This window comes from Lagenorhynchus albirostris, chromosome 7 (assembly GCF_949774975.1).
Source record: "Lagenorhynchus albirostris chromosome 7, mLagAlb1.1, whole genome shotgun sequence".
NCBI classification, from domain to species: domain Eukaryota; kingdom Metazoa; phylum Chordata; class Mammalia; order Artiodactyla; family Delphinidae; genus Lagenorhynchus; species Lagenorhynchus albirostris.
This window is the reverse complement of record NC_083101.1, coordinates 6564515-6589568: the sequence shown is the minus strand read 5'-3', so window position 1 is coordinate 6589568 and position 25054 is coordinate 6564515. Positions and strand designations below refer to the sequence as shown.

At 55.6% G+C, this 25054-nt stretch overlaps 1 protein-coding gene across 10 annotated transcripts in view; it reads left to right on the top strand.

Annotated features, from left to right (window-relative positions):
• USP20 (ubiquitin specific peptidase 20) overlaps positions 1 to 23983 on the top strand; it is a 48560-nt gene extending 24577 nt beyond the window's left edge. For 7 of the 10 annotated variants that reach the window (XM_060154104.1, XM_060154107.1, XM_060154105.1 and 4 more), the window contains 21 exons: positions 121 to 252; positions 1641 to 1737; positions 2101 to 2170; positions 3574 to 3687; positions 5043 to 5121; positions 7518 to 7965; positions 8342 to 8482; positions 8817 to 8932; positions 9190 to 9362; positions 10022 to 10116; positions 16195 to 16228; positions 16419 to 16464; positions 17392 to 17572; positions 17651 to 17777; positions 18112 to 18281; positions 18360 to 18441; positions 19470 to 19578; positions 20487 to 20589; positions 21792 to 21863; positions 22340 to 22516; positions 22642 to 23983. In XM_060154104.1, the coding sequence (XP_060010087.1) occupies positions 121 to 252; positions 1641 to 1737; positions 2101 to 2170; positions 3574 to 3687; positions 5043 to 5121; positions 7518 to 7965; positions 8342 to 8482; positions 8817 to 8932; positions 9190 to 9362; positions 10022 to 10116; positions 16195 to 16228; positions 16419 to 16464; positions 17392 to 17572; positions 17651 to 17777; positions 18112 to 18281; positions 18360 to 18441; positions 19470 to 19578; positions 20487 to 20589; positions 21792 to 21863; positions 22340 to 22500 (2550 nt within the window). In that variant the 3' untranslated portion in view covers positions 22501 to 22516; positions 22642 to 23983. The other 3 variants (XM_060154111.1, XM_060154112.1, XR_009541460.1) reach the window with 3 other exon arrangements.
• Positions 23984 to 25054: the final 1071 nt, after the last annotated feature.

The window sequence follows — 25054 nt, the reverse complement described above, 5'->3', positions numbered from 1 at the left end:
TCTAGGCCTCTGACCCGATGGGGCTTTTTCCTGAGGCCGGAGAGCTCACGCAGCCCTGACGCAGGCCTGGGGCACCCATTAGGCCACTGTATCCTTCTGATTTTGCATCTTGCCCTCTAGGCCAAAAAGCACAACCTGACAGTGAACCTGACCACGTTCCGGGTGTGGTGCTACGCCTGTGAGAAGGAGGTGTTCCTGGAGCCTCGGCTGGCGGCGCAGCCGCCAGGCCCCTCACCCAAGTTCTCAGAGCAGGTGAGCGGGTGCGGGCGCCAGCCGAGGAGACGCCCAGGAGGGCAGGGCGGTGGGTCCCTGACGGCGTCCGTTCCTGCTCAGCGTTGCCAGCTGGCTTTGAGTAGCTCATGTCAGCAAACGCCCGCTGAGCCCCAGCCCTGTGTCAGGGCCCGGCAACACGGAGGTGCCTGGAACGAGGGCGGCCCTCCCGCAGGGAGTTTGTAGACCTCGGGTGAGTCCAGGGCCGTGGGGCGGGGCACACCCTCCCTGGCCTGTGGAGAGCCCCTGGTGATGGTCCTGCAGCCACCTCTCTGGGGGAAACGCCCGGAAACCTCCCGCCCCCCAACCAGGCAAGGCACACGCAGGGCGCCGAGCAGCCCTTAAAGGAGGCAGGCAGGTGAGCCCAGCCCGGAGCTGGCCTCAGGGAGCAGTCAGAGAGCCGGCCCTGGAGCCCCGGGAGGCCAGGCGCGTGTGCGTGTGTGCATGCGTGTGTGTGTGTGCGCGTACGTGTGTAGGCCAGGCGTGTGTGTGTGTGTGTGTGTGTGTAGGCCAGGCATGTCTGCATGCATGTGTGTGTGTGTGTGTGTGTGTAGGCCAGGCGTGTCTCTGTGTGTGCATGCATGTGTGTGTGTGTATGTAGGCCAGGCGTGTTTGTGTGTGTGTGTGTAGGCCAGGCATGTCTCTGTGTGTGCATGCATGTGTGTGTATGTGTGTGTGTAGGCTAGGCGTGTCTGCGTGCGTGTGTGTATAGGCCAGGCGTGTCTCTGTGTGTGCATGCATGTGTGTGTGTTTGTGTGGAGGCCAGGCGTGTCTGCGTGTGTGTGTGTGTGTGTGTGTGTGTGTGTGTGTAGGCCAGGCGTGTCTGCGTGTGTGTGTGTGTGTGTGTGTGTGTGCAGTGCTGTCTTCTCCACGTTGGACAGCGACCATCACATAATGGGTGCTTGATAAGTGTATATAGAATACGTTTGTGGACATGGTAGATATTTATGATTTTTTACAAAAAAGGCTCTGAAGAAGTATATACAAATCCTGTTTTGAGGGTGTATGTGTATTAACAGTTAAAACGCTACATAAATAAAATAGACTATCAACAGTGGTTGTCTCAGGAAAATTGGATTGCCTGTTGTTTTTTCTGTGTTTCTGGTTTTTCCCAAATTTATATAAATAAATTAAACTATTACTACTCATTATTGTAAGTAAAACACAAGTCACAGGGTTCCCAGGGCAAGGCCACCAATGCCTCTCTCTCCACGGCGTCCTCTGCTCAGATGGGCTGGCTCAGTGCAGGCTGGGGGCCTGGGCTTCTCCCCCTACCCTGAACCCCAGCGGGGGAGGCACACGGGCCCCTGACCCCAACCCCTCTCCCTCCTCACCCCCCTAGTTTTCCTCACTCTGGTTCTCGAACACAGGACTCTGCGCCGCCCTCCCACCCTCTGAAAGCTGTCCCCATTGCTGTGGCTGACGAAGGAGAGTCCGAGTCAGAGGACGATGACCTCAAACCGCGAGGTAACGGCCCCACGCGCTGCGCTGCCTGGGCAGGGCGGGGTGGCCTGTGGGGCACGAGGGCTTCCCTGGGGCGCCAGCCGCCGCCCTCAGCCCTGTACAGCCATGTACTCCTGGGCGGGCCGGCCCCTCTGCACCCAGGCCACTGCCCTTGCTCGGTGCTGACGGTGGGCTGGGCTGGGTGGACGGCGGAGGGGTCCGTAGGTTCTGTACACTGCGGTAACCAGAGCTGCTGGGAGTGGGACCACGTCAGCGGACTCAGCAGGTTTCCGGGGTGGGTCCTGGGGACTCAGAACCATCCTCTATGGGTTCTTGCCGTGTCGAGATGCTCACCTTCCCCTTCCTCTGTGTGCGCTGGTCTCCCAGGCCTCACGGGCATGAAGAACCTTGGCAACTCCTGCTACATGAACGCGGCCCTGCAGGCCCTGTCCAATTGGTAGGTTGCGCCTCATCTGGGAGTTGGGGCCCCCAAGCCGGGTTCTGTGTTGCCCACAGAAGCCTGTGTGTGGATACACATCAAAATGCCCCAAACCACACACGCCCTCTGACCCAGCAATCCCTCCTGTTGGAATTGATCCTAAGGAGGTACCCTGAGATGTTGAGAAAGCTGTCTGTGCAGTGAGGTTCAGCATTCTGCCGTTTACTGGAAACAACTTCAAGGTCGATAAAATCATAAATTTATTGTAGGGCAGCCTTACAGTGAGTTCAGGAAAAAATGGTGCAGGACAATATTTATTAAAAAGAGGAGGAGTTCAGAATATGATAAGTAGGAAAAAGGAGGTTATAAACCTTTGTTTGGTGCAATCCCATTTTGGAGAGAAAATATTATTTTCCATCTAGGATAGGGTGTCCACTCCCTGAGGCTGGGACATCTCCTATTCCTGGCACTCAGGGTCTCCCACCTAGCAGGGGTTCAATATGTGTGTGTGTGTGTGTGTGTGTGTGTGTGTGTGTACGTGTGAGAGAGAAGGAGGGAGGGATGGGGGATACGCATACATAGAAAAGTCTAGAAGGACATGCCCCCAGATCTACAGAGTAGCTATCCTCACGTAGTAGGATTAAGGTCAGTTATTATTGTTTGCTTAGTATTTTTAAGTTTTTCTACAGTAAATGAGTATTTCTTATGTAATAAGATAACAAAAACAAAGAAAAGGGGAGTGGGGGAGATGCTTTTGGGCTCAGGAAGGTTTCCAAGAAGGGGCTGACGGGAGGACAGGCAGTGGTTCCTCTCGTTCACACAACAGTCTTTAAAGAAAGACCCTATTTCCAAACACAATCACATTCTAAGGTACGGGGGTTAGGACTTCAGTGTATGAATTTTTTTTTGTTTTTAAATTTATTTTTGGCTGCTTTGGGGTCTTCGTGGCTGCATGCGGGCTTTCTCTAGTTGCGGCGAGCGGGGGCTGCTCTTGGTTGTGGTGCGCGGGCTCCTCATTGCGGTGGCCTCTCGTTATGGAGCACGGGCTCTAGGCGCGTGGGCTTCAGGAGTTGTGGCACGTGGGCTCTAGAGCGCAGGCTCGGTAGTTGTGGTGCACGGGCTTAGTTGCTCCACGGCATGTGGGATCTTCCCTCACCAGGGCTCGAACCCATCTCCCCTGCATTGGCAGGCGGATTCTCAACCACTGCGCCATCAGGAAGCCCTCAGTGTATGAATTTGGGGGGATACAATTCAGCCCACAATAGGTGGTGTCCTTCAATGCCTTCTGCAGGCATTTCTGGCTCCAGGGGCCACAGTGCATCCCACATAAGATGCTTTTGCTTCTCCACCCGGCTCTTTGTAAACAATGCCACGCTCCCCTTCTTTTCTCTTCTGACCTGGCTCCCTGCCCCGTCCCCCAGCCCCCCACTGACGCAGTTCTTCTTGGAGTGTGGAGGCCTGGTGCGCACAGACAAGAAGCCAGCCCTGTGCAAAAGTTACCAGAAGCTGGTCTCTGAGGTCTGGCACCGGAAGCGGTGAGTTGACCAAGTCCCTAACCTGGGGCAGGGGTGTGGGGATGGGTTTTCTGTCGGCCCCTTGAGAGAGCACTTCCTGTGCCTTCAGCCTCTCACCATCACTTGCTGTGTTTTACCCTGTGCAATGCTTACATCAGCCCTTCGAGCTGTAGGTCATAGCCAACTCTGTTTCACGAATTGGGGAACTGAGGTTCAGAAGATTTAAGGATCTCGCTCAAGATAGCACGTCTTGTGAAAGGTGGAGCTAGAATTTGAGCCTGGTGCGGATTGAAGATGGCAGCATTTTGCAGCGTGTGTGCTGAGGTCCAGAGTTGTGTGGTGACCACTCCTAGGTCTCAGCCACATCTGTACATGTAGGAAAGGATTTCAGAAGTGGCTGGCACTGACGTTCAGGGGCTTTAGCTCAGTGAAAAAGGACTTTAAAGACCAGAAGCCTGGGTTAGATCTGTTTCTCCAGGAAAAGTTAAAATTGGGACTAATTTAAAGTGAGTGCTGGGAATTCCCTGGCAGTCCAGTGGTTAGGACTTTCACTGCTGTGATCCGGGTTCAATCCCTGGTCGGGGAACTAAGATCCTGCAAGCTGCGTGGTGCGGCCAAAAAAACCCAAAACAAAACAAAACAACAACAACAACAAAAAAAACTGTGAGTGCATAGAAACGTATTAAGTGTAAAAGCAGATTATTAAACAGTGTGATGCAATGTAATTCCAATTTTAAGAAGCCACATTTAAGTGTTTACCTGCATGTAATTTTGTATATGCATCTGTATTTTCATGGAAAAATCTGGAAATCTTAATGGTAGTTATCTCTGGGTGGGGCTGTTAGTGTTGATGATTCTTTGTTGTACTTTTCTGAGATTTTCTGTTTTTCAATCATGAACATGTTTTTTTTTTTTAAAGCAGCTGTCATTTTTATTTATTTATTTAGCCACGCCACGCCGCGTGCGGGATCTTAGTTCCCCGACCAGGGTTTAGACCCACGCGCCCTGCAGTGGAAGCGCACAGTCTTAACCACTGGACCACCAGGGAAGTCCCCATGTATTACTTTTGAAATTAGAAAACCACGACAAATATTTTATAATGAGAACAGTTTTAGAGTAGCTTGTCGTGGGCTGGTGGGACACGATGCCATCCCAGTCAGGAGCCTTTTGCCTCACTGAACTATGACTTGACGTTTTCCTTCTTGACCTTAGAGATGTGCAAACCTGCTGGGGCTGCCGGCCGGGTGAGCACCTCCCAGAGTTGTAGTAAGCGCATCCCTGAGTCTGATCTGGCTGTACTGGCTGCCTGGCTGCCCTCATGGGCTTGAGCAGCTCAGAGCAGGCCACCTGTACTAACGGGTCTGGTCTTCCTACAGCCCCAGCTACGTGGTTCCCACCAGCCTGTCCCATGGGATCAAGTTGGTCAACCCGATGTTCCGAGGCTATGCCCAGCAGGTAGGCCGTCCGAGCTGCCCGGGGGACACGCCCAGGGCTGTAACTTACCAGGCCTGGCTTTGAAGCCAAGACCAGTGTGGAAATCGGCAGCAGCAGCTCTGCTTTGCCAGGCAGGGCTCCTGGATCAGACCTGCTGCCTGAGCCCTTCACCTGTGTGGGGACGTGGGGGCCTCCCGGCAACCTGGTGTTCCCCCCACTCAACAGACGGGGAGACTGAGGCTCAGCGGCCAAGTCCTCACCCACTTACCACATACCAGTTACACAACTGGTACGTGGCAGAGGGGAAAGTTGACCTCAGGCAGCCTCATCTCCAGGCGTGTGGCACCTCAGCACTCACCCGAATCGGCACGTGGTGTCTCGTTCCCCAAGTCGCAGGCAGGATTTCACTTTTATTAAAGTAAACATCTTGATGACAAGTTTTTGTAAATCTAGAGAATCCCTCTGAAACCAGTGATATCTTTCTATGGCGTAAAATCATGGGCCCAAGATGAAGCAGAACGCAGCCACACACCTCCCCCTGCCCCAGGCTGACCGTTCAAGTGGTCCAAGTCCTGCCCCAGAGTGGGGTTTCGCTGCTGGCCTGAACCTGTTTGCACTGCCAGTGCTGCTGCCTGCGTGGGGGACCCAAGAACAGAGCAGCGGTTACCGAGGGATGCCCTTGGCCCCCCTCCTTCGGCCCCCACTCTCCCCAGGGTGAGGGCTGCTGGGCCTTTCTCTGCTCACACCCTCAGTTGGTTGAACACTTGGCCTCTGCCTGAGAAGCCCAGGGTTGCCTCCACACCGCCCTTTCTGGGGGGTGATAATACCCACGGTGATCAGAATCCACCATGCACCATTTATTAAGTGGTCAGTCCCTGCCACATAAGGTCAGCCCTGTTTCTACTCACAGAACTCTCATGAAGTGGGCCCCGTCATCACCTTCACCTTATAGGTAAGGAGCTGAGGCTCAGAGAGTTTCTACAAGTGGCTCAGGTCACACAGCGCACAGCGGCAGGGACGGGATTTAGGCTTACCTGAGCCGTCCCTCACCGCAGCGCTGCCCTCCCTGTACAAGGACCCCTGCTGGCCCTCAGGCTCTCAGTGAGGACACCGGGGAGCAGGGCTGCTCGGCTGCTGCCCAACATCCACTTGACTCCAAAGCATCCCTTTCTGTGGATCTTGGACGTAGCACAGGGGACGTGTCTGAGTCTGAAGCATACAGGTAGCTGTAGGCCTCTCTTAATGGCCAGAGGATGCTGTCATGCTTCCACACGGCTTGAGATTTTAGCAATGAACACAGGGTACTTTTGTTAAAAGGAAGAAGCAGAAAGAAAAGTAGATGACATATTGAGGGCCTGTTTCTTAAAAGGACTTTTCAGTGTCCCTGACACACAGGACACACGTCTCCTACCCCCTCCCTGATGCTCGATGGAATCCAACCAGAGCCCTCTCCTCCCTCTGCTAGAACTGAGAAAACGAGGCCCTTCTCTCCATATCGGTGACCTGAGCTTGGGTGCTTGGCTGGGTCTGGCCACTGTGTGGTCCCCGCCTCGTTGGGCAGGAGTTGGGCTCAGGAGCTGCTTCTGACATCCAGGGCAGGTACTGTGAGGGACAGGACTGGACTTTGAACCCAGTGGCCCCACACAGCACCAAGTGTCCCCAGCTGTCAGAGGCCGGCCACCGTCATCTTCTGACCTTTTAAAGCACCTCCTGTGTGCACTGCTCATGGCTGGGCCGGTGGGCAGGCTGTGCCGGAGGCCTCGCTGCCCTGGCTTCCTCCGGGTTATGACGTAGTCACAGTGTAGTCAGAATAACAGCGTCACTGCTGGGATTTGAGACCCGGCCAACCCGAAGAGGCACCTTAGTCCGAGTCGTGCCCAGGCCTGCGGGAAGCCTGTTCTCCTGCACCAGTCACAATGGCAGGGGAAGGCGTGGGCACGGGGGCTGGTGAAGGACTGGAAGGGCAGAGAGAACCAGAGGCAGGTCAAGGATGCAGGCAGCCTGGCCTGCTGGGTGGCATTGCTCCCTCCCTGTGGAACTCAGCTGAGCGCTCACCTGCAGACGCACTCACAGTGTCACCTTTGTCCTACTCGGGCTCCCTGCCCACCATCACTGTCCCCTCCTTTAGGGAGCAAGGCGACTTTAATGGCTGAACGCGATATGTCCACTCTCTTCCATGCTGAGCTGGGAGCAGGGCTGCAGGTGATGGAGAGCAGGAGCTGGGTCAGGTGGACCTGGCTCACCACCTCTGCTCTGCCGCTTCACAGCGTGAGGCCTGGGAGGGGTCGGCCAGCCTCTCGAGGCTCAGCGTCCTCCTCAGTAGGAGGGGGCTTAGGACAGCCGTGTTGAGGAGGCCACTGTGAAGGGTGCCCGTATGGGCCCCCCAGCATCCGTGTCGACGCCGCCCCTGGTTCCAGGACACCCAAGAGTTCCTGCGCTGCCTGATGGACCAGCTGCACGAGGAGCTCAAGGAGCCCGTGGTGGCCGCGGCGGCAGCGCTGACCGAGGCTCGGGACTCAGACTCGAGCGACACGGATGAGAAGCGGGAGGGCGACCGGAGCCCATCAGAGGACGAGTTCCTGTCCTGCGACTCCAGCAGCGACCGCGGTGAGGGCGACGGGCAGGGGCGCGGCGGGGGCGGCCCCCAGGCTGAGACGGAGCTGCTGGTCGCGGACGAGGCGGGCCGCGCCATCTCCGAGAAGGAGCGCATGAAGGACCGCAAGTTCTCGTGGGGCCAGCAGCGCACCAACTCGGAGCAGGTGGACGAGGACGCCGACGTGGACACTGCCATGGCCGCCCTGAACCAGCAGCCCACGGACACGCAGCCGCCGTCACCGCGGTCCACCAGCCCCTGCCGGACACCAGGTACCAGCCAAGCCCCTCGGGGCATCGCGGCCCCGTTTGTCCAGCTCCTGCTGGGGGGCAGAGCACCCACAGCCTGCTCAGCTCCGCCCCACCCTGGGGGGCTCTCCCATGAGACCCGACTTACCGGTGAGAAATCGGGTAAATGATGTGTCCAGACTCACTTGGACTCAGAGCCCGCCTGAGCCCTCCGCTGGGAACGGGAAGGGTGTGGACAGCGCGTTCTGCGTGGGGCTGGGGGGCTGGGGTGGGCCCAGGACCGAGGAGGTGTGGTGGGTTCAGGCCTCAGTCCCCTTAGGAAGCGCTGGCAGGTCTTCCTGACCAGGCCCGGGGCTGGCTCGGCTGCCCTGCCCCAGCACGGTCCCCACTTTGCCCCCAGAGCCGGACAACGAGGCCCACATGCGCAGCGCCTCTCGCCCCTGCAGCCCTGTCCACCTCCACGAGGGCCACGCCAAGCTGGCCAGCAGCCCTCCTCGTGCGAGCCCCGTGAGGATGGGGCCGTCCTACGTGCTCAAGAAAGGTTCGGGGGAGCGGGCGGGCAGGGAAGGTGGGCCGGGCATCCCGCGTGGAGCTCGGGGCTGGGGTGGAAGCCGCACCTCTGGCTGCCGGTTTTGGGTTTGGAGCGCTCTTTACCGGGGGCTGGGCTGCCGAACTCCTCACGCAGTGTCTCTGAACCCTCTAACACGGCTGGGACACGAGTGGGGCCCCGTCCCACAGACGATGAGTGAGGCACCGGGAGGTGAAGAGACAGCCAGTCACATGACTCATACAGATTTGACTCCAAATCCTAGCACCCACCCCTTGCCCCAGACAGGCCAGTGGGGGCTGGGCCTAGCCCTGTGCTGTGCCCCCAGCCCAGGTACCGAGCTCCGGCAGCCGGCGGCGGAAGGAGCAGCGCTACCGCAGCGTCATCTCAGACATCTTCGACGGCTCCATCCTCAGCCTCGTGCAGTGTCTCACCTGTGACCGGGTGGGCGCCTGGGGGAGGGGAGGGACGCACCGGGGTCCTCACGCAGCTTGGGGGTTGGGTGCTGGTTCTCTGCCTGCTGCCCCCTGCCTTTCTCCGGGCGGGCCCCGGTTGTGGGCCTCCGGTGTCCCGGGCTCGGGAGCAGGCTCTCTGCCCCACACCTGCCCTCTGGTGGCTGGGGTTTGGGTGCAAACTCTGGTTGGTCTGGGCAGGGCGGAACCCTGGGAAGTGGAGACCCAGGCTGACCTTCGACCCCACAGGTGTCCACCACGGTGGAGACATTCCAGGACCTGTCGCTGCCCATTCCTGGCAAGGAAGACCTGGCCAAGCTCCACTCGGCCATCTACCAGAATGTGCCAGCCAAGCCGGGTTCCTGTGGGGACAGCTCCGCCGCCCAGGGCTGGCTGGCCTTTATCGTGGAGTATATCCGACGGTACGCCACCTTCCCGCCCACTGGAGACACAAGACCACCCAGGCCTGGCCTTCCTGGAGCTCGCAGGCTGACAGGCGACAGACCTTTAACAGCACAGTACAAGCTTTTGCAGGGCTGAGGGTGGAGTTCGGAAGGGAGCTTGAGGCTGAAGGGGGCTTGGGGGTTTGCCAAGTGGGGTGGGAGTGCTCCTCAGCCGTCCTGGGGTGGCCTGGTTCGGGTGGGCCTCTGGATCGGAAGGCAGGTGACGATGGAGAGTGTGACGAAGTGGCAGCCGGAAAGGGGGGCGGCGGCTGGAGTGCAGGCCTGGCCCTGTGGGGAGCGCCGTGGTGGCCTTCTGGAGTCCCCACTGTGTGCCCCAAGGCTGGCTTCACCTGCCTGATGTCAGGAACCTGTACTCTGCCCAGAAGACAGGCCAGCGTGATTGGGGCCCCTTCACAGATAAGGAAGGCGAGACTCGGGGGGAAGTGATGTCGCCCTCCCAAGGACACAGAGCTGCTGGCTGGCGGTCCCAGGCTTCCGGCTCCAGACTTCCGCCCATTCCACCCACTGGGGCCAAGCTGCCCGTCTGGGCCCAAACGGACCCCAGCCCAAAGGCCCCCACGTCTTACTCTCACCGAGGCCCCGGCAGCACCCCCGCCAACCCCTTTCTGTCTCTGTAGGTTCGTGGTATCCTGTACCCCCAGCTGGTTTTGGGGTCCGGTGGTCACCCTGGAAGACTGCCTCGCCGCCTTCTTCGCCGCTGATGAGCTGAAGGGTGAGTGGACCCGACTGGCTGGGTCAGCACACAGTGCAGGGTTTCTGGGACTCACTGTCAGAGTCCCACCCCTGCCTGCCAGGCTGGGCCTGGGACTGCACACTGTCGCAGCCCCGCCGCCTGTAGCTCTTAGGGGTTCACCTGTTTTCCTTCCTTTACCTGCTCGGTGGACGAAAAGGAGAAGAGTCTTTAATTTTGCATTTCCTTGATTATTGATGCGCTTGAACTTTTTTTTTAAGTGTATTGGCTGTACTTCTTATTTTAAAATTTCCCATTCCTGTCCTTTTCCTGATTTTCTGTTCAGTGATTGGCATCGCACTAACCTTTGGGAAGACTCTTTTTGTTTAATTTTTAATTGTGGTAAGATATACATAACATAAAATGAACCATCATAACCATTTTTAAGTGTTCATTTCAGTAGTATTAACTATATTCATATTGTTGTGCAACCAATCTCCAGAACGTTCTCATCTTGCAGAACTGAAACTATCCCTTAAATAGCAACTCCCTATTCCCCCTTCCACCCACCCCCGGGCACCCACCATCCTACTTTCTGTCGCTATGAATTCGACTATTCTAGGTTCCTCATCTAAGTCAAATCATACGGTGACTGTCCTTTTGAGACTAGTCTACGTCTATTAGCGTAATGTCCTCAAGGCTCATCCATGTTGTAGCAAGTGTAGGATTTCTTTACTTTTTTTTTTTTAATAAATTTATTTATTTATTTTTGGCTGCGTTGGGGCTTGGTTGCTACGCACAGCTTTTCTCTAGTTGGGGCGAGCGGGGGCTACTCTTCGTTGCGGTGCGCGGGCTTCTCATTGCGGTGGCTTCTCTTGTGGCGGAGCACGGGCTTTAGGCACGTGGGCTTCAGTAGTTGTGGCGTGCGGGCTCAGTAGTTGTGGCGCACAGGCTTAGTTGCTCCACGGCATGTGGGATCTTTCCGGACCAGTGATCGAACCCATGTGGCCTGCATTGGCAGGCAGATTCCCAACCACTGCACCACCAGGGGAAGTCCCTCCTTCCTTTTTTAAGGCTGAATAATATTCCATTGTGTAAATGGGCCACATTTTGTTTATTCATCATCTGTCAATGGACACTTGGGTTGCTCCCACCTTTTGGCTCTTGTGAATAATGCTGTGATGAACCATGAATGCACAGATATCTCTTCAAGATAGTGATTTCATTTCCTTTGGTTATATACCCAGAAGTGGCATTGCTGGATTATATGATCGATCTATTTTTAATTTTTTGAGGAACCGCCATACTGTTTTCCTTGATAGCTGTACCAATTTACATTCCCACTAATAGTGCACAAGGGTTCCCTTTTCTCTACATCCTTACCAACACTTGTACTCTCTTGTCTTTTAAAAAAATCTCTTTCTGGAAATTCCCTGGCGGTCCAGTGTTAGGACTCCGCGCTTTCACTGCCAAGGGCCCGGGTTCAGTGCCTGGTAGGGGAACTAAGATCCCACAAGCCACGTGGCACAGCCAAAAATAAATAAACAAATAAATAATTTTTTAAAAATCTCTTTCTTTTTGACAATAGCTATTCTGACAGGTGTGAGGTGGTGTCTCACTGTGGTTTTGATTTGCATTTCCCTGATGATTAGCGATGTTGAGCATCTTTTCATGTACCTGTTGGCCATCTGTACATCTTCTTTGGAGAAATAACTATTTAGATTCTCGGCCCATTTTTAAATTGTACTATTTGTGTTTTGCTATTGGCTTGTATGAATTCTTTATATATTTTGTATGTTAACCCCTAATCTGATATATGGTTTCTAAACTATTTCCTACCATGCTGTAGGTTGCCTCCTCATTTTGTTGATTGTTTCTTTTGCTGTGCAGAAGCTTTTTAGTTTGATGTAGTCCCACTTGTTTAATTTTGCTTTTGTTGCTTGTGCTCTTGGTGTCATATCCAAAGAATCATTGCCAAGACCAATGTCAAGGAGTTTTTCCCTATGTTTTCTTCTAAGTGTTATGGTGTCAGGTCTTACATTTAAGTCTTTAACTGATTTCAAGTCGATATTTGTGAGTGATGTGAGATAAGGGTAAAATTTCATTCTTTTGCATGTGAACATCCAGTTTTCCCAACACTGTTTATTGAAAAGATTATCTTTTCCCTATTGAGGATTCTTGGCTCCCTTGCCAAATATTAGTGGACCATATATGCATGGGTTTATCTCTGGTCTCTCAATTCTGTTCATTGTTCTATGTGTCTGTTTTTATGCCAGTACCATACTGTTTTGTTTTGTTTTTAATTTGGTCACACTGCATGCAGGATCTTATTTCCCCGACCAGGAATCAAACCTGTGTCCCCTGCAGTGGGAGGGCAGAGTCTTAACCACTGGACCGCCAGGGAAGTCCCAGTACTATACTCTTCTGATAACTGTAGTTTTGTAGGAGAGTTTGAAATCAGGAAATGTGATGCCTCCAGCTTTGTTCTTCTTTCTCAAGATTGTTTTGGTTATTTGGGATCTTCTGTAGTTACATGTGAATTTCAGGATTTTTTTTTTCTATATCTATGAAAACATCATTGGATTGCTTTGAATCTATAGATGACTTTGGGTAAGATGGACATTTTAACAATATTTCTTCTGCTCCATGACCACAGGCTATCTCTTTATTTGTGTCATTGTGTGGGAACAACTCAGTCTTCCTCCTGTGTGTCTCTCCTCTACTCTCACACTACTACCACACAGCACTTTGGACACCAGGTGTCTGGTGGTTTTCCCACGCCAAGCAATTATGCAACACCAGCCAAGGATCCTACAGTTTCACTGGATTCCGACACTATCTACCTGGAGATAGCATCAGATGCCACAGGTTAAGGGCTCAGTCCTACAAGACCTCCCCTTCCCCAACTTCAGACGCCAGTGCAGGTTGTCACCTGGGCTTCTGACTGGCTGGCTATAGACGGGAGGTTCCAGCAGCCCCCTCGTTGGCTTCAATTAGAGCAGCTAGAGCGGCTCGGCTCGCAGAACTCAGAGAAACATTTTGTTACCAGGTGACTGGTTTACGATAAAAGGATATAACTCAGGAAGAGCCAGATGGAAGGGGCGCATCGGGCAAGGCATGTGGGAAGGGGCCTGGAGCTTTCATTTGCTCTGGGCATGACCCTCTCCCCAACTTCCCCATGTTCACCAGCCCAGAAGCTTTCCAAAGCCCATACTGTTGGTATTTAATGGAGGCTTCTTCATGTAGGTATGATCAATTATTAGCTCCATCTCTAGCCCCTCTCCCGTCTCTGAAGAATGCCAGGTGGTGCTGAAAATTCCAAACTTCCAGTTATGGCTTGGTCTTCCGGGTGGCCAGCCCCAATCCAGAAGCCCACCCAGAGTCACCTCATCAGAACAAAAGACCCTGCCATCACTCAGGAAATTGTAAGGGATTTAGGAGCTCTGTATTAGAAGCCCTGGTCAAAGACCAAATATTAGAACAAAAGATGCTCCCAGTGCTCTTATCACTTGGGAAATTGCAAGGACTTTAAGAGCTCTGTGCCAGGAACCTCGGCGAGAGCCCACTATGTATATTTTCTACTATCTCACATCCACCTTCAATTTCTTTCATCAACGTCTCGTAGTTTTCAGTGTACAAATCTTTCACTTCCTTGGTTAAGTTTACTCCTATATGTTTTATTGTTTCTGATGCTTTTGTAAATGGGATTGTTTGTTTCTCATTCAGACATTTTATCATGAGTGTATAGAAATGCAGCTGATTTTCGTATGTTGATTTTGTGTCTTGCAACTTTACCAAATTAGTTTGTCAGTTCTAACAGTTTTTGTGGCGTCTTAAGGTTTTTTATGTAGAAGATCGTGTCATCTACAAACAGAGACAGTTTTACTTCCTCTTTTCCTGTTTGGATGCCTTTTACTTCTTTTTCTTGCCTTTCTCTGACTTCCAGTACTGTGTTCAATGGAAGTGGTGAGATTGGGCATCTTTGCCTCGTTCCTGATTTTAGAGGAAAAGCTTTTATCTTTTCACTGTTGAGTATGGTATTAGCTATGGGTTTATCATATATGGCCTTGATGATGTTGAGTGCATTCCTTCCGCACCCAATTTGTTGAGACCTTTTATCATGAAAGGGTAATTGAAATTTGTCAGATCCTTTTTCTGTATCTATTGAGAGGATCATATGATTGTTATCCTTCATTCTATTAATGTAGTGTATCATGTTCATTGATTTGCATATGATAAACCATCCTTACAACCCAGAGATAAATTCCACTTGATCATGGTGTATGATCCTTTTAATATGCTGTTGAAGTCAGTTTGCTAGTGTTTTTTTTTTTTTTTTTTTTTTTTTTGCGGTACGCGGGCCTCTCACTGCTGTGGCCTCTCCCGCTGCGGAGCACAGGCTCCGGACGCGCAGGCTCAGCGGCCATGGTTCACGGGCCCAGCCGCTCCACGGCATGTGGGATCTTCCTGGACCGGGGCACGAACCCGCGTCCACTGCATCGGCAGGCGGACTCTCAACCACTGCGCCACCAGGGAAGCCCAGTTTGCTAGTATTTGTTGAGAATTTTCCCGTCTATATTCATCAGGGATATTGGCCTGTAGTTTCCTTTTCTTGTAGTGTCCTTATCTGGCTTTGCCATCAGTATAAAATGAGTTTGGGAGTCCTCCTTCCTCTTCAATTTTTTGGAAGAGTTTGAGAAGAATTGTTAATTCTTCTTTAAATGTTTGGGAGAATTCACTGGTGAAACCATCTGGTCCTGGGCTTCTCTTTGTTAGGAGGTTTTTTTATTACTGCTTCAATCTCCTTAGTCATTGGTGTTTTCAGATTTTCCATTTCTTCATAATTCAGTCTGGGTAGGTTGTATGTTTCTAAGTATTTATCCGTTTCTTCTAGGTTATCCAATTTGTTGTGTTGGTGTATATTGGTCATGGGAGTCTCCTTTGATCCTTTATACTTCTGTAGTGTCTGTTGTAGGTCTCTTCTTTCACTTATAATTTTGTTTGAGTCCTCTTTTTTTCTTGGTTAATCTAGCTAAAGATTTGTTAATTTTTTTTCTCTTTCCAAAAAAACAACTCTTCGTTTCATTGATTTTTTTTTTCCTGTGGTCTTCCTAGTCTGTTTTATTTCTGCTCTAATCTTTATTATCTCCTTCCTTCTGTTAACTTTGGATTTAGTTTGTTCTTCTTCTGATTCCTCGAGGTGTAAAATCAGATTGTTTGAGAGCTTTCTTTTTTCTAGATGTAGGCATTTATTGCTATAAAATTCCCTCTTAGAACTGCTTTTGCTGTATCCCATAGGTGCTAGTGTGTTGTATTTTCAGTTTTGTCTCAGGATACTTTCTGATTTCCTTTTGATTCCTTCTTTGACCAATCAGTTGTTCAGGAATGTGTTGTTTAATTTCCACATATTTGTGAATTTTTTAGGTTTCCTCGTGTTATTGGTTTCTAGTTTCATACCACTGTGTTTGGAAAAGATATGAGATATGATTTCAGTCTTCTTAAATTTGTTAAGGCTTGCTTGGTGGGCCAACATACCATCTGTTCTGGAGAACGTGTGTGTGCACTTCTGAAGAACGTGTATTTTGGTGCTGTTGGATGGAATGTTCTGTTCATGTCTGTTAGGTTCATTGGGGCCATGGTGTTATTCAGGTCTGCTGTTCCCTTGTTAATTTTCTGTCTGGATGATCTATCCAGTATTGAGGGTGGACTATTGAAGTTTCCCACTATTACTGTATTGCTGTTCATTTCTCCCTTCAGTTGCGCTGTAATTATTCAGGTGCTCCAATGTCGGCTGCCTGTATATTCACAATGGTTACATCCTCTTGATGAATTGATCCCTTTATCACTGTAGGGGACCCTCTTTGTCTCTTGTAACTGATCTTGGCTGACAGTGTACTTTATCTGATGTAAGTACGGCCACTCCTGCTCCCTTTTGGTCACCACTGCATGGAATATATTTTTCCATCCCTTCACTTTCAGCCTCCGTGTGTCCTTGCAGCTAAAGTGAGTCTCTTGTAGTCCGCATGTTGTGGTTTTACTTCTAAAGCCTAAGTCACTATGTGCCGTTCTCCCCCATTTTCCATCCCTGCTAACCTTCATCTCTGTATTTTACTGCCCTAGGTGACAACATGTATAGCTGTGAACGGTGTAAAAAGTAAGTGTGTGCGTTCTAGAGGCTTCTCCCCGACTTCCTGTTTCCATCTGTGGTCCATCTGTGTTCCACGTACTTCCCCCGGGCTCCCCCAGATAGCTTGACCTCACAGGGTGAGCTGGGTGGGAGGGGTGCTCCCCAGCCTGCCGGCCCCCTCCCTGGGCCGCTCACGTCCCCCACTTTCTGCTCCCAGGCTGCGCAACGGCGTGAAGTACTGTAAGGTCCTGCGGTTGCCAGAGGTGAGTGGGCAGCCTCCCGCCACCTCTGCCGGCCGGGCCTTCTCCACCCCGAGCGGTGCCGTGCGGGGCAGAGGCCGACCCCCTCCCGGACTCAGGAGGCCCGTGGAGACTGCTGCTCTGGCTGGGCGACCCCCCGGGCGGGTCTGGCCGGTGGGGAGGCTCGCTGCTCGGTGTCTAGCTTGGAGCCCGGCTCCTTCATCCCTCAGCACGTCTCGTGCAGGCGGGAGGCAGGTGTGGGGCGCCGAGGGCACCGTCTGGAGGAAGGCATAGGCGGGGCTGTTGGGAAGGCCTTTCCGAGGAAGTGGCATCTGAGTGGGGCCTGAGGACATAGGCGGGGGTCGGCCTGGCGGAAGGAGAGTGGGGAAAGGACAGGTGGGCAAAACCCCAAAGCAGAAGCGGGCTTGGCCGAGGCTTGCGGCTGCGACGAGAGGAGCATGGCCCGACGCGGGTGCCAGGCCGGGCTGAGCAGGTCTGGGGAGCCTTGTTGGAGAAGCCTCCTACAAGCCGGCGCCCACAGAACTGGTGGCCAGAGTTCTTCGGGTGGTCAACTCGACGGGCCAGTGACAGCTTCCTGTGCAGACCAGCCCAGTGCTCGGGGACAGCCCATCCTGACGGCCAGTCCTGTTAGTGCAGCTCAGCTCTGCTGTCACATCTGCCTTTATCCCTGAAAGCTGGCCTGGCCCGGCTCCCACGCATGGTTCTTAAGTGTATTCAGAGTCAAGGGCGGGGCCATCAGTTCGCCTGGGTCTCTGGAAGGCTCTGGCCACTACGTTTCTTGTTTTCCCCTGGGTGACGGGGCCTGAGTGGGTCAAACAGCGGACTAGTGGGTGTCCCAGAGCCCTGCTCCGAGGCCCCCGTCGGGTTGCCAGTGGCCCCAGGGCCCTGGCCAGCCCTGGGGTGACTGGCGCCTCCCCTCCTTCCCCCCAGATCCTGTGCATTCACCTGAAGCGCTTTCGACACGAGGTGATGTACTCGTTCAAAATCAGCAGCCACGTCTCCTTTCCCCTGGAGGGACTTGACCTGCGCCCCTTCCTCGCCAAGGAGTGCACGTCCCAGATCACCACCTATGACCTCCTCTCGGTCATCTGCCACCACGGCACGGCAGGCAGTGAGTCCAGCCACCTGGCCCCACCCCGGCCCCACGCCGGCCCTAGGGCGTTTGTCACCCCTGCCTCTCCCGCCGCAGGTGGCCACTACATCGCCTACTGCCAGAACGTGATCAACGGGCAGTGGTATGAGTTCGACGACCAGTACGTCACCGAGGTTCACGAGACAGTGGTGCAGAACGCCGAGGCCTACGTGCTCTTCTACAGGTGGGGCCCGGGCAGCGCGTGGGGGGCTGAGGGACCGCGCCTGCGCCCCAGGACTTCAGCCGGTGCATGTCGGGGTGGTGGCGCCTGCGAGGGCTTTAGGCCAGGGAGGAGTGAGGATTTGGGTTTTTAAGAAAGAGCCCGCTGGCTGCTGGTGGGAAAGCTGGAAACCCAAGTAGTCGAGTTGGGTTTTCTCCGGTGATCCCGGTGGGAGGTGATGGCGGCCGCAACTCCGGCAGGGGCGGTGGAGAGATGCTGCGGGGTCCGGGAGGCGGGGCTTTCCTGCATGGGGCGTGGCTGCGGCTCCTGATCTGCCCCCACCCCGCCGCCACCCCAGGAAGAGCAGCGAGGAGGCCGTGCGGGAGCGGCAGCAGGTGGTGTCCCTGGCCGCCATGCGGGAGCCCAGCCTGCTGCGGTTCTACGTGTCCCGGGAATGGCTCAACAAGTTCAACACCTTCGCCGAGCCGGGGCCCATCACCAACCATACCTTCCTCTGCTCCCACGGAGGTGAGGTCGCCTTCTCTGCGATGGTCCGCGGGGCGGGTGGGCCGAGCCCCGCTCTCCATCCTGTGCCTTCCTCCGCAGGCATCCCGCCCAACAAATACCACTACATCGACGACCTGGTGGTGATCCTGCCCCAGAACGTCTGGGAACACCTCTACAACAGGTACCGGTGGCCGCGGCCGGCCTCTGCCGTCCAGGCCGGGCACTCAGCTGGGCGGGAGCGGGGGCAGGCGCGGGCATGCCTCCGTGACCCCACGCCGCGCTCACTCAGGCAGCAGGGCAGCACGCAAGCAGTTGTGGGGCGTCCCTGGCAGCCTTGTCTGCATCGAAAAAGATGCCCGCCTTTGGGGGCATCCAGCCGGACCCTCCCAGTCACAGGGCACGGAAAACTGGTCAAGCCAAAGCGTGGTATTGGCCCCTCTCGCAGACAGTCGTGGGGCTGCTGGCTGCCGGGCAGCCGGGCCGGTGTCTCCCCAGCCCCGTGCCTGGCTCAGGGGGCCGGGGGCGTGTGCTGCCTGGGGCCTTCCAGGTTCAAGTCCGTCAAGACCCAGAGTGTGTGACTCTGTCGTTGAGGGGAGAGCCCCTGGCCGGGCTCGGGTCACTCTGGATCCGGGAGGCCGGCTGTGCCGCGGCCGAGGGGGTGGTCAGACGGGCGGGGAAGGAGAGGCCGGGGAGACGCGCTGGACTGGCTTTGCTTCACCCACTCACAGCTCAGGCACGGCCCGTGCCCTGCGGTTGGTGGGTGGGTCAGAACCCCACAGGGAGCGGCATCCCCAGGTCCTGTGGGGGGATCCCCCCCGCAGAAGGATGTGCAGCCACCCTTTGATGTCGTCCTTAGAGTCAGGCCAGGCGGGCTTTGGCCGCCATGGCTCCTGCCCAGTGGCCAGGAGAGGAAGCGAAAGCATTCAGCTGTCCTTCGGCCATTAGGCAGGTATTTGTGAGGCGCCTGCCCCGCGGCGGGCGCTCTCCTGGGTGCTGTGGGCTCTCGGGTGCGCAGGTAGCCGTGCCAGTCGAGTGGGGAAGATGAGACAAGTAAACAGGCCGCGCAAAAGTTGCCCAGGGGCCCAGTGGCTGGGCCAGGGCGGCATCAGGAAGCCTCGCTCTCCAGCAGGTTCTCTGCTGCCTTCCCCATGGGGCCTCCCCTCAGGGTTCATGACTCCCTCTCTCTCTGCACCTCCCGCCCTGGTGCAGGTTTGGGGGCGGCCCTGCCGTGAACCATCTGTACGTGTGCTCCATCTGCCAGGTGGAGATCGAGGCACTGGCCAAGCGCAGGCGGATTGAGATCGACACCTTCATCAAGGTGCCTGGGGACGGGGGTGGGGCGCGGGAGAGCCGGGCCCCTGAGCCGGGGAAGCTGAGTGCAGCAGGCTCTGTTTGGAAGACCTGTTCTGTGGGAGACCAGGGTGGCCAGAGGCCTGGCCTGACATTGAAGATTTTCACCGGCGGAAGGGGGGTGGGTTTAGCGAGTTCAGGTCCCTCTGCCGGGAGGCTGCCAAGCAGCTGGTAAAGGAACAAGTGCTGCCGTTAGGGGCCGGACGGTTCCTTATTGTGCGGGTTGTAGGTGTTTAGCAGCATCCCTGACCTCTACCCACTCGATGCCCGTGACAACAAAAAGTACCTCCAGACACGGGCGGGTGCCCCCTGGGGGCAGAGTCCCCCCCCGCCCCCCTTTGGGAACCACTGGGCTCTACAAACTGACACGGAAAGGTGCATTAAGTGAAAAAAGCAAGTCGCAAGGTAGGACCCAGCATGATCCCATTTTAAGGAAGGGGACTTCTGCAGGGGACACGGGGGTGTGTGAGGACTGAGGCCCCTCGTGCTGCTCAAAGCAGGGGGACTCGGGGACCCTCCATCGTTCAACAGTCCAGGGTTGGGCTGTTAGATACCCTGCTTTGTGGTCATTATATGTGAGACATCAGGCCGGTGAGGAGTGAGCAGGGGACACGTTCTATTAAGTGGTGGGGGAACAGCATCCACCGTCTGATGTCAAGCGGCTTTTTGAAAAGTTATTAACAAGAGATTCACCCAAATGCTAGCAGCAGTCATCTGAGTGGTGGGATCGTGGGAGATGTTTCTTTTCTTTGAACTTGTCTGGGCGTTCGAAACTTTCTCTGAATATCTAGTGTTTGGTAAGAGTCCGGGGTGGGGACTGACCAGTGGGGTGTTGGATATTCACGCCGACCTTCCCCTCGGCCCCGCCCCACCCAGTTGAACAAGGCGTTCCAGGCCGAGGAGTCACCCAGTGTCATCTACTGCATCAGCATGCAGTGGTTCCGGGAGTGGGAGGCCTTCGTCAAGGGCAAGGACAACGGTGAGTGAGTCAGATGGCACGTGCCCGCCACTCCCCACACCCGGAGGGGCCTGGGGCTGCTGACCTGCTGGGAGCGTCCCAGGAGGCGGAGGGCGCCTGCCGAGGGCACGTGCCTGAAGGGGTAACACCAAAAACCTGCCGGGCAGGCACAGATCCTAGGCGCCCCCCTGCCCCGCTCCTCCCCACCGAGTGCCGGGATCGCCGTCCTCACCCTGGCCAGGCCTTCTCACTGCAGCAGGACAGAAGCCATCTGGCTCTGCCCCTTCCCTCCCTTACCCTCTGTCTGCAGGTGCCCGGGGGTGGCTGCTCTTCCCTCCTGCCAGGCCCTTTCCCTTGGGGACTCTGTTGGCCTAAATAATAGATTTTAGTTGACAGATGGCTTCAGACTCTTAGGAAAGGACTTGGACGCCATGTCCTCTGATAGCTCGATTTACAGAGGTGGAAACAGGCCCCAGCAGAGGGCCGCTCCCAGAGTCCCTCACGGTCCCCGGCCGGGAACAGCTGAGCCCGAGCCGCGGCCTGCACGCGGCCACCCTCACGGCCCCCGAGTCCCACACTCGGCTCCCAGACCAGGCTTCGGAGCTTGGCGGGGTCAGCAGAGCCAGGAGCTTCCGCGCCCTGGACATCTGCCCTTTGCAGCATAAGCACCAGGACGCGGGAAGGGGGAGGGTCCTGCCTAGTGGCTGCGTCGGTCCAGAACCCGGCTCCAGAGTCGCAGCCCCACCTCGGGCCCTGGCTCTGCCTCCTGCCAGCGCTGAGCTGGGCGGTCACGTCGCTGCTCACCTCACCCAGTTGTTGAGGGTTGAGCTGGTGGGGTGCGTGGGAAGGGTGCTCAGCAAACACAGCTGCCATCGGATTAGGACAATGTCCACCCGGCACTGGACGTCTACCCTCCCCCCCGCCCCCCACTCCATGCTAAGGGCTGAAACTCCCTCTGCTGGGTCCAGGGATGCCACAGTCCCTTCTGGCTCTCAGACTCGTGGAGGTGAGCATTTGGTGCCCTAAGCACCTCGGCCCGTAAGAGCTTCACGCTGACCCCTGGGCCCGGGACAGCCTCTCCGGGATCGCAGTGTCGGTGGCGCACTCTGAGGATGGCTCGTATCTGCTGAGGGGTGGAAGGCTGTGGCGGAGGAGGGGACCGGGCTTTCTTCCCATTGCTGCGGAGGACCAGAGGCACTGAGCCTGAGCCCTGTCTGTTCCAGAGCCCCCCGGGCCCATTGACAACAGCAGGATCGCACAGGTCAAAGGAAGCGGCCACATCCAGCTGAAGCAGGGTGAGAGTCTCACCAGCCCCAGCCCGGCTCCCCTCTGCCCCTCCTGGCTTGCGATACTCACCAGGCGCCTCCTTGCCACCTGTCTGAGTCGGGCTGTGACATCTGTCCGTGTCCAGGTCCAAGACTCGAGCGGATGGGCCAAGGTGCCTGGCCTCTGTGTGGTTCCCACGGCCCCTCTGCCCCTACCCACGCCCTCTCGCCACTCCGCCACCTCACCTGCCTGCCCTTTTGCGTGAACCCCACGCCCTGGGAAATGAGGGGCTGCAGCCATCGTAGTGCCCTCTCAGGTCCTCAGAGAATGGACATTCCCCTGGAAAATCCCAAGATTCCCATTTACAGCTGTGCACGGAAGCCCATGGTTGCCCTCTGTCCCCATTGGGGCCTGGCCCTCCCAGACCCCCCACTGCCAAGACGGTGGCTTCAGCGAGGGGGCGAGGGCGAGCCCAGCCTGACCGGTAGCCTCTCGGGCCCTGCAGGAGCTGACTACGGGCAGATCTCAGAGGAGACCTGGGTGTACCTGAATAACCTGTATGGCGGCGGCCCCGAGATCGCCCTCCGCCAGAGTGTGGCCCAGCTCCAGGACCCGGACAGCTTGCACGGGGAGCAGAAAATCGAAGCCGAGACCCGGGCCGTGTGACTCAGTGGGCCAGTCTGTAAGTCCTCTCCTCCCTCCGCGGAGACCCTCTCGTGTCCCTCACGTGTTGGAAGAGCGCCCTGAGGCTGCTTGGAAGGACCTTCTCGAGGCCCCCGCCGGCTGATGACCCGGGTGTCCCCACAGGCCCCGCCTTTGCCCTCCTCCCTGCGGAGGGGGCGTCTGTACCCGGAAGAGAGGCCGGCTGCTCTGGAAACCCAGATGTGTTCAGAGGCAGAAAAGTTGTTTTGGTTCACAGTGAGTAATGCTGCGACTAGGAAATATATCCACTTCAGGCTTGTTAAACGACCAAGGCTCTGCGACGTTAACTCGGGTCTTTGTCTCGGCAGTGCCCTCGTGTCACTGCTGTCGTTGTGTCCCCAAACCTGCCCTCTCGCTAGCTCGGGCCCAGCTTTTGTCCCTGGACCCTCAGTCAGGGGCCATGGCCTTGGCACAGAGGGTCGGGGAGCGGCTGCCGCTCCGCAGGCGTTTCCCACTGGCTGCTGGTCCAGCGCCTGAGTCATGGGTCGACGGTCAGAGCCGCGAGCAGGTGCCGAACCCTCGGCAGTGAGGGCGCTGCCGCTGGTCCCTGGGCCAGGTCCTCCCGAGGCCCTGCTCCGCCCCCGCACCTCCCGGTCGTCACGGAAGCCTCCTGAATGCTGGGCAGCTCTCGATGTTTTTCATGCAGACTGATGACGCCCGACACGTTTGCGATTGGGACCCGAGGGCGGGGTTGGCTCTCTGTCAGTGGGGCTCATTTCTGAAGGCAGCTGTGCTGCTGCGCTGGCCCTGTGGATTGGCTGTCATTTGCCCCTGCCGGGGACCCAGGTGATGAAACAGAAATACCTCGCGTTGCTATGTTCGCTGCTGCTGCAGCTTCCCCGGGGGCTGACATCTCTCCCCGACACCGAGCTGCACGGGGCCCCTGGGCCGGCTCGTACGCGCGGGTCCCGGAAGTGCGCCTTCTGGGTGCTGAGCGAGGCCACTGCTGGGGGGCTGGGACCGCCGAGCACAGCGAGGTGGCGCTGAAGCCCCTGGACGAAACGGCCGTGGCCAGTGCTCAGCCCGTCAGGGTCAAAGCGCATGGAGGGTGGGAAAGGGGTCCCGGGACCAAACCCCCCAGATCCCATGGCCCTCAGCCTCCATAGAAGCAGATGTCAGTGGAACTTGCAGCAGGCGGTTCTGGCGGAGCCCCTGAAGCTCTCACGTGTCACTCACTTCTGTGATCTCGTTTCACCCGGATCTGTTTCCTTCTCCACCGAGGCAGCATAAGATCAAAGAACAAGCCACTGTTGGAATTTCTGGACATTTGCCACAGTCCTTTGGAAGTTGCTGCTGCTGCCAGCGGCGACCCCCCTGCAGAGCCCGGCGGTTGCATGTTGCACTGTTTGTGACGTAGACTCCGCTGTGCAGGTTGTAATCTCGCCCCACGTCTGCGCCGTCTAGTTTGTGCTCAGAATGTCATAATAAATATGTAACGTTCCCCACAGCCCGTGCTCTCGTCTCTGCACCCGCCGCAGTTAATTCTGTTACTGGAGGGAGAGGGAAGCTGGCTGCCATGGGGGAGGGTCATGGGGGAGGGCGGTGGAGCCACGGTGATTAATGTTTGACCTTTCGAAGAAAAAAGGATTCTTACTCTAAGCTGTTGCTTTTTCGTTTTGTAACATACAAAAAGAATCTGCCAGAAAAACTTAACATGCATTAGATTTTTTAAAATGCAGATAGAAACCGTATTGCTAATGCTCAAATGAGCATGCTCCCTTTTGGCTTTCAGAGCGATAGAGATCCTTGCAAGTGTGCAGGCCCTGGAGTTGAAGGTGATTGGCTTCCTTTACAGACCCCTTATTCCAGAAGGGCTTTTTACTTGAATAAAACAATGCAACTTAGCAAACCAGTTCATGGACTTAGAGAAACATGTTTGCATGAATTCTTACAAACTGCTTCTTACATTTTCTGGAATGAAAAGTGAGAATTTATTTTTAAAAGATGTGCTTTTTTATATATATATATAAATTTATTTATTTATTTATCTTTGGCTGCATTGTGTCTTCGTTGCTGCACACGGACTTTCTCTAGTTGTGGCGAGTGGGGGCTACTCTTCGTTGCAGTGCACAGGCTTCTCATTGCAGTGGCTTCTCTTGTTGCGGAGCACGGGCTCTAGGAGCGAGGGCTCAGTAGGTGTGGCTTGCTGGCTGTAGAGCGCAGGCTCAGTAGTTGTGGCACACGGGCTTGGTTGTTCCGCGGCATGTGGGATCTTCCCGGACCAGGGCTCGAACCTGTGTCCCCTGCACTGGCAGGCAGATTCTTTTTTTTTTGTTTTTTTAATAAATTTATTTATGTATTTTTGGCTGTGTTGGGTCTTCGTTTCTGTGCGAGGGCTTTCTCCACTTGCAGCGAGCGGGGGCCACTCTTCATCGCGGTGCGCGGGCCTTTCACTGTCGTGGCCTCTCTTGCTGCAGAGCACAGGCTCCAGATGCGCAGGCTCAGTAGTTGTGGCTCACGGGCTTAGTTGCTCCGCGGCATGTGGGATCTTCCCAGATCAGGGCTCGAACCCGTGTCC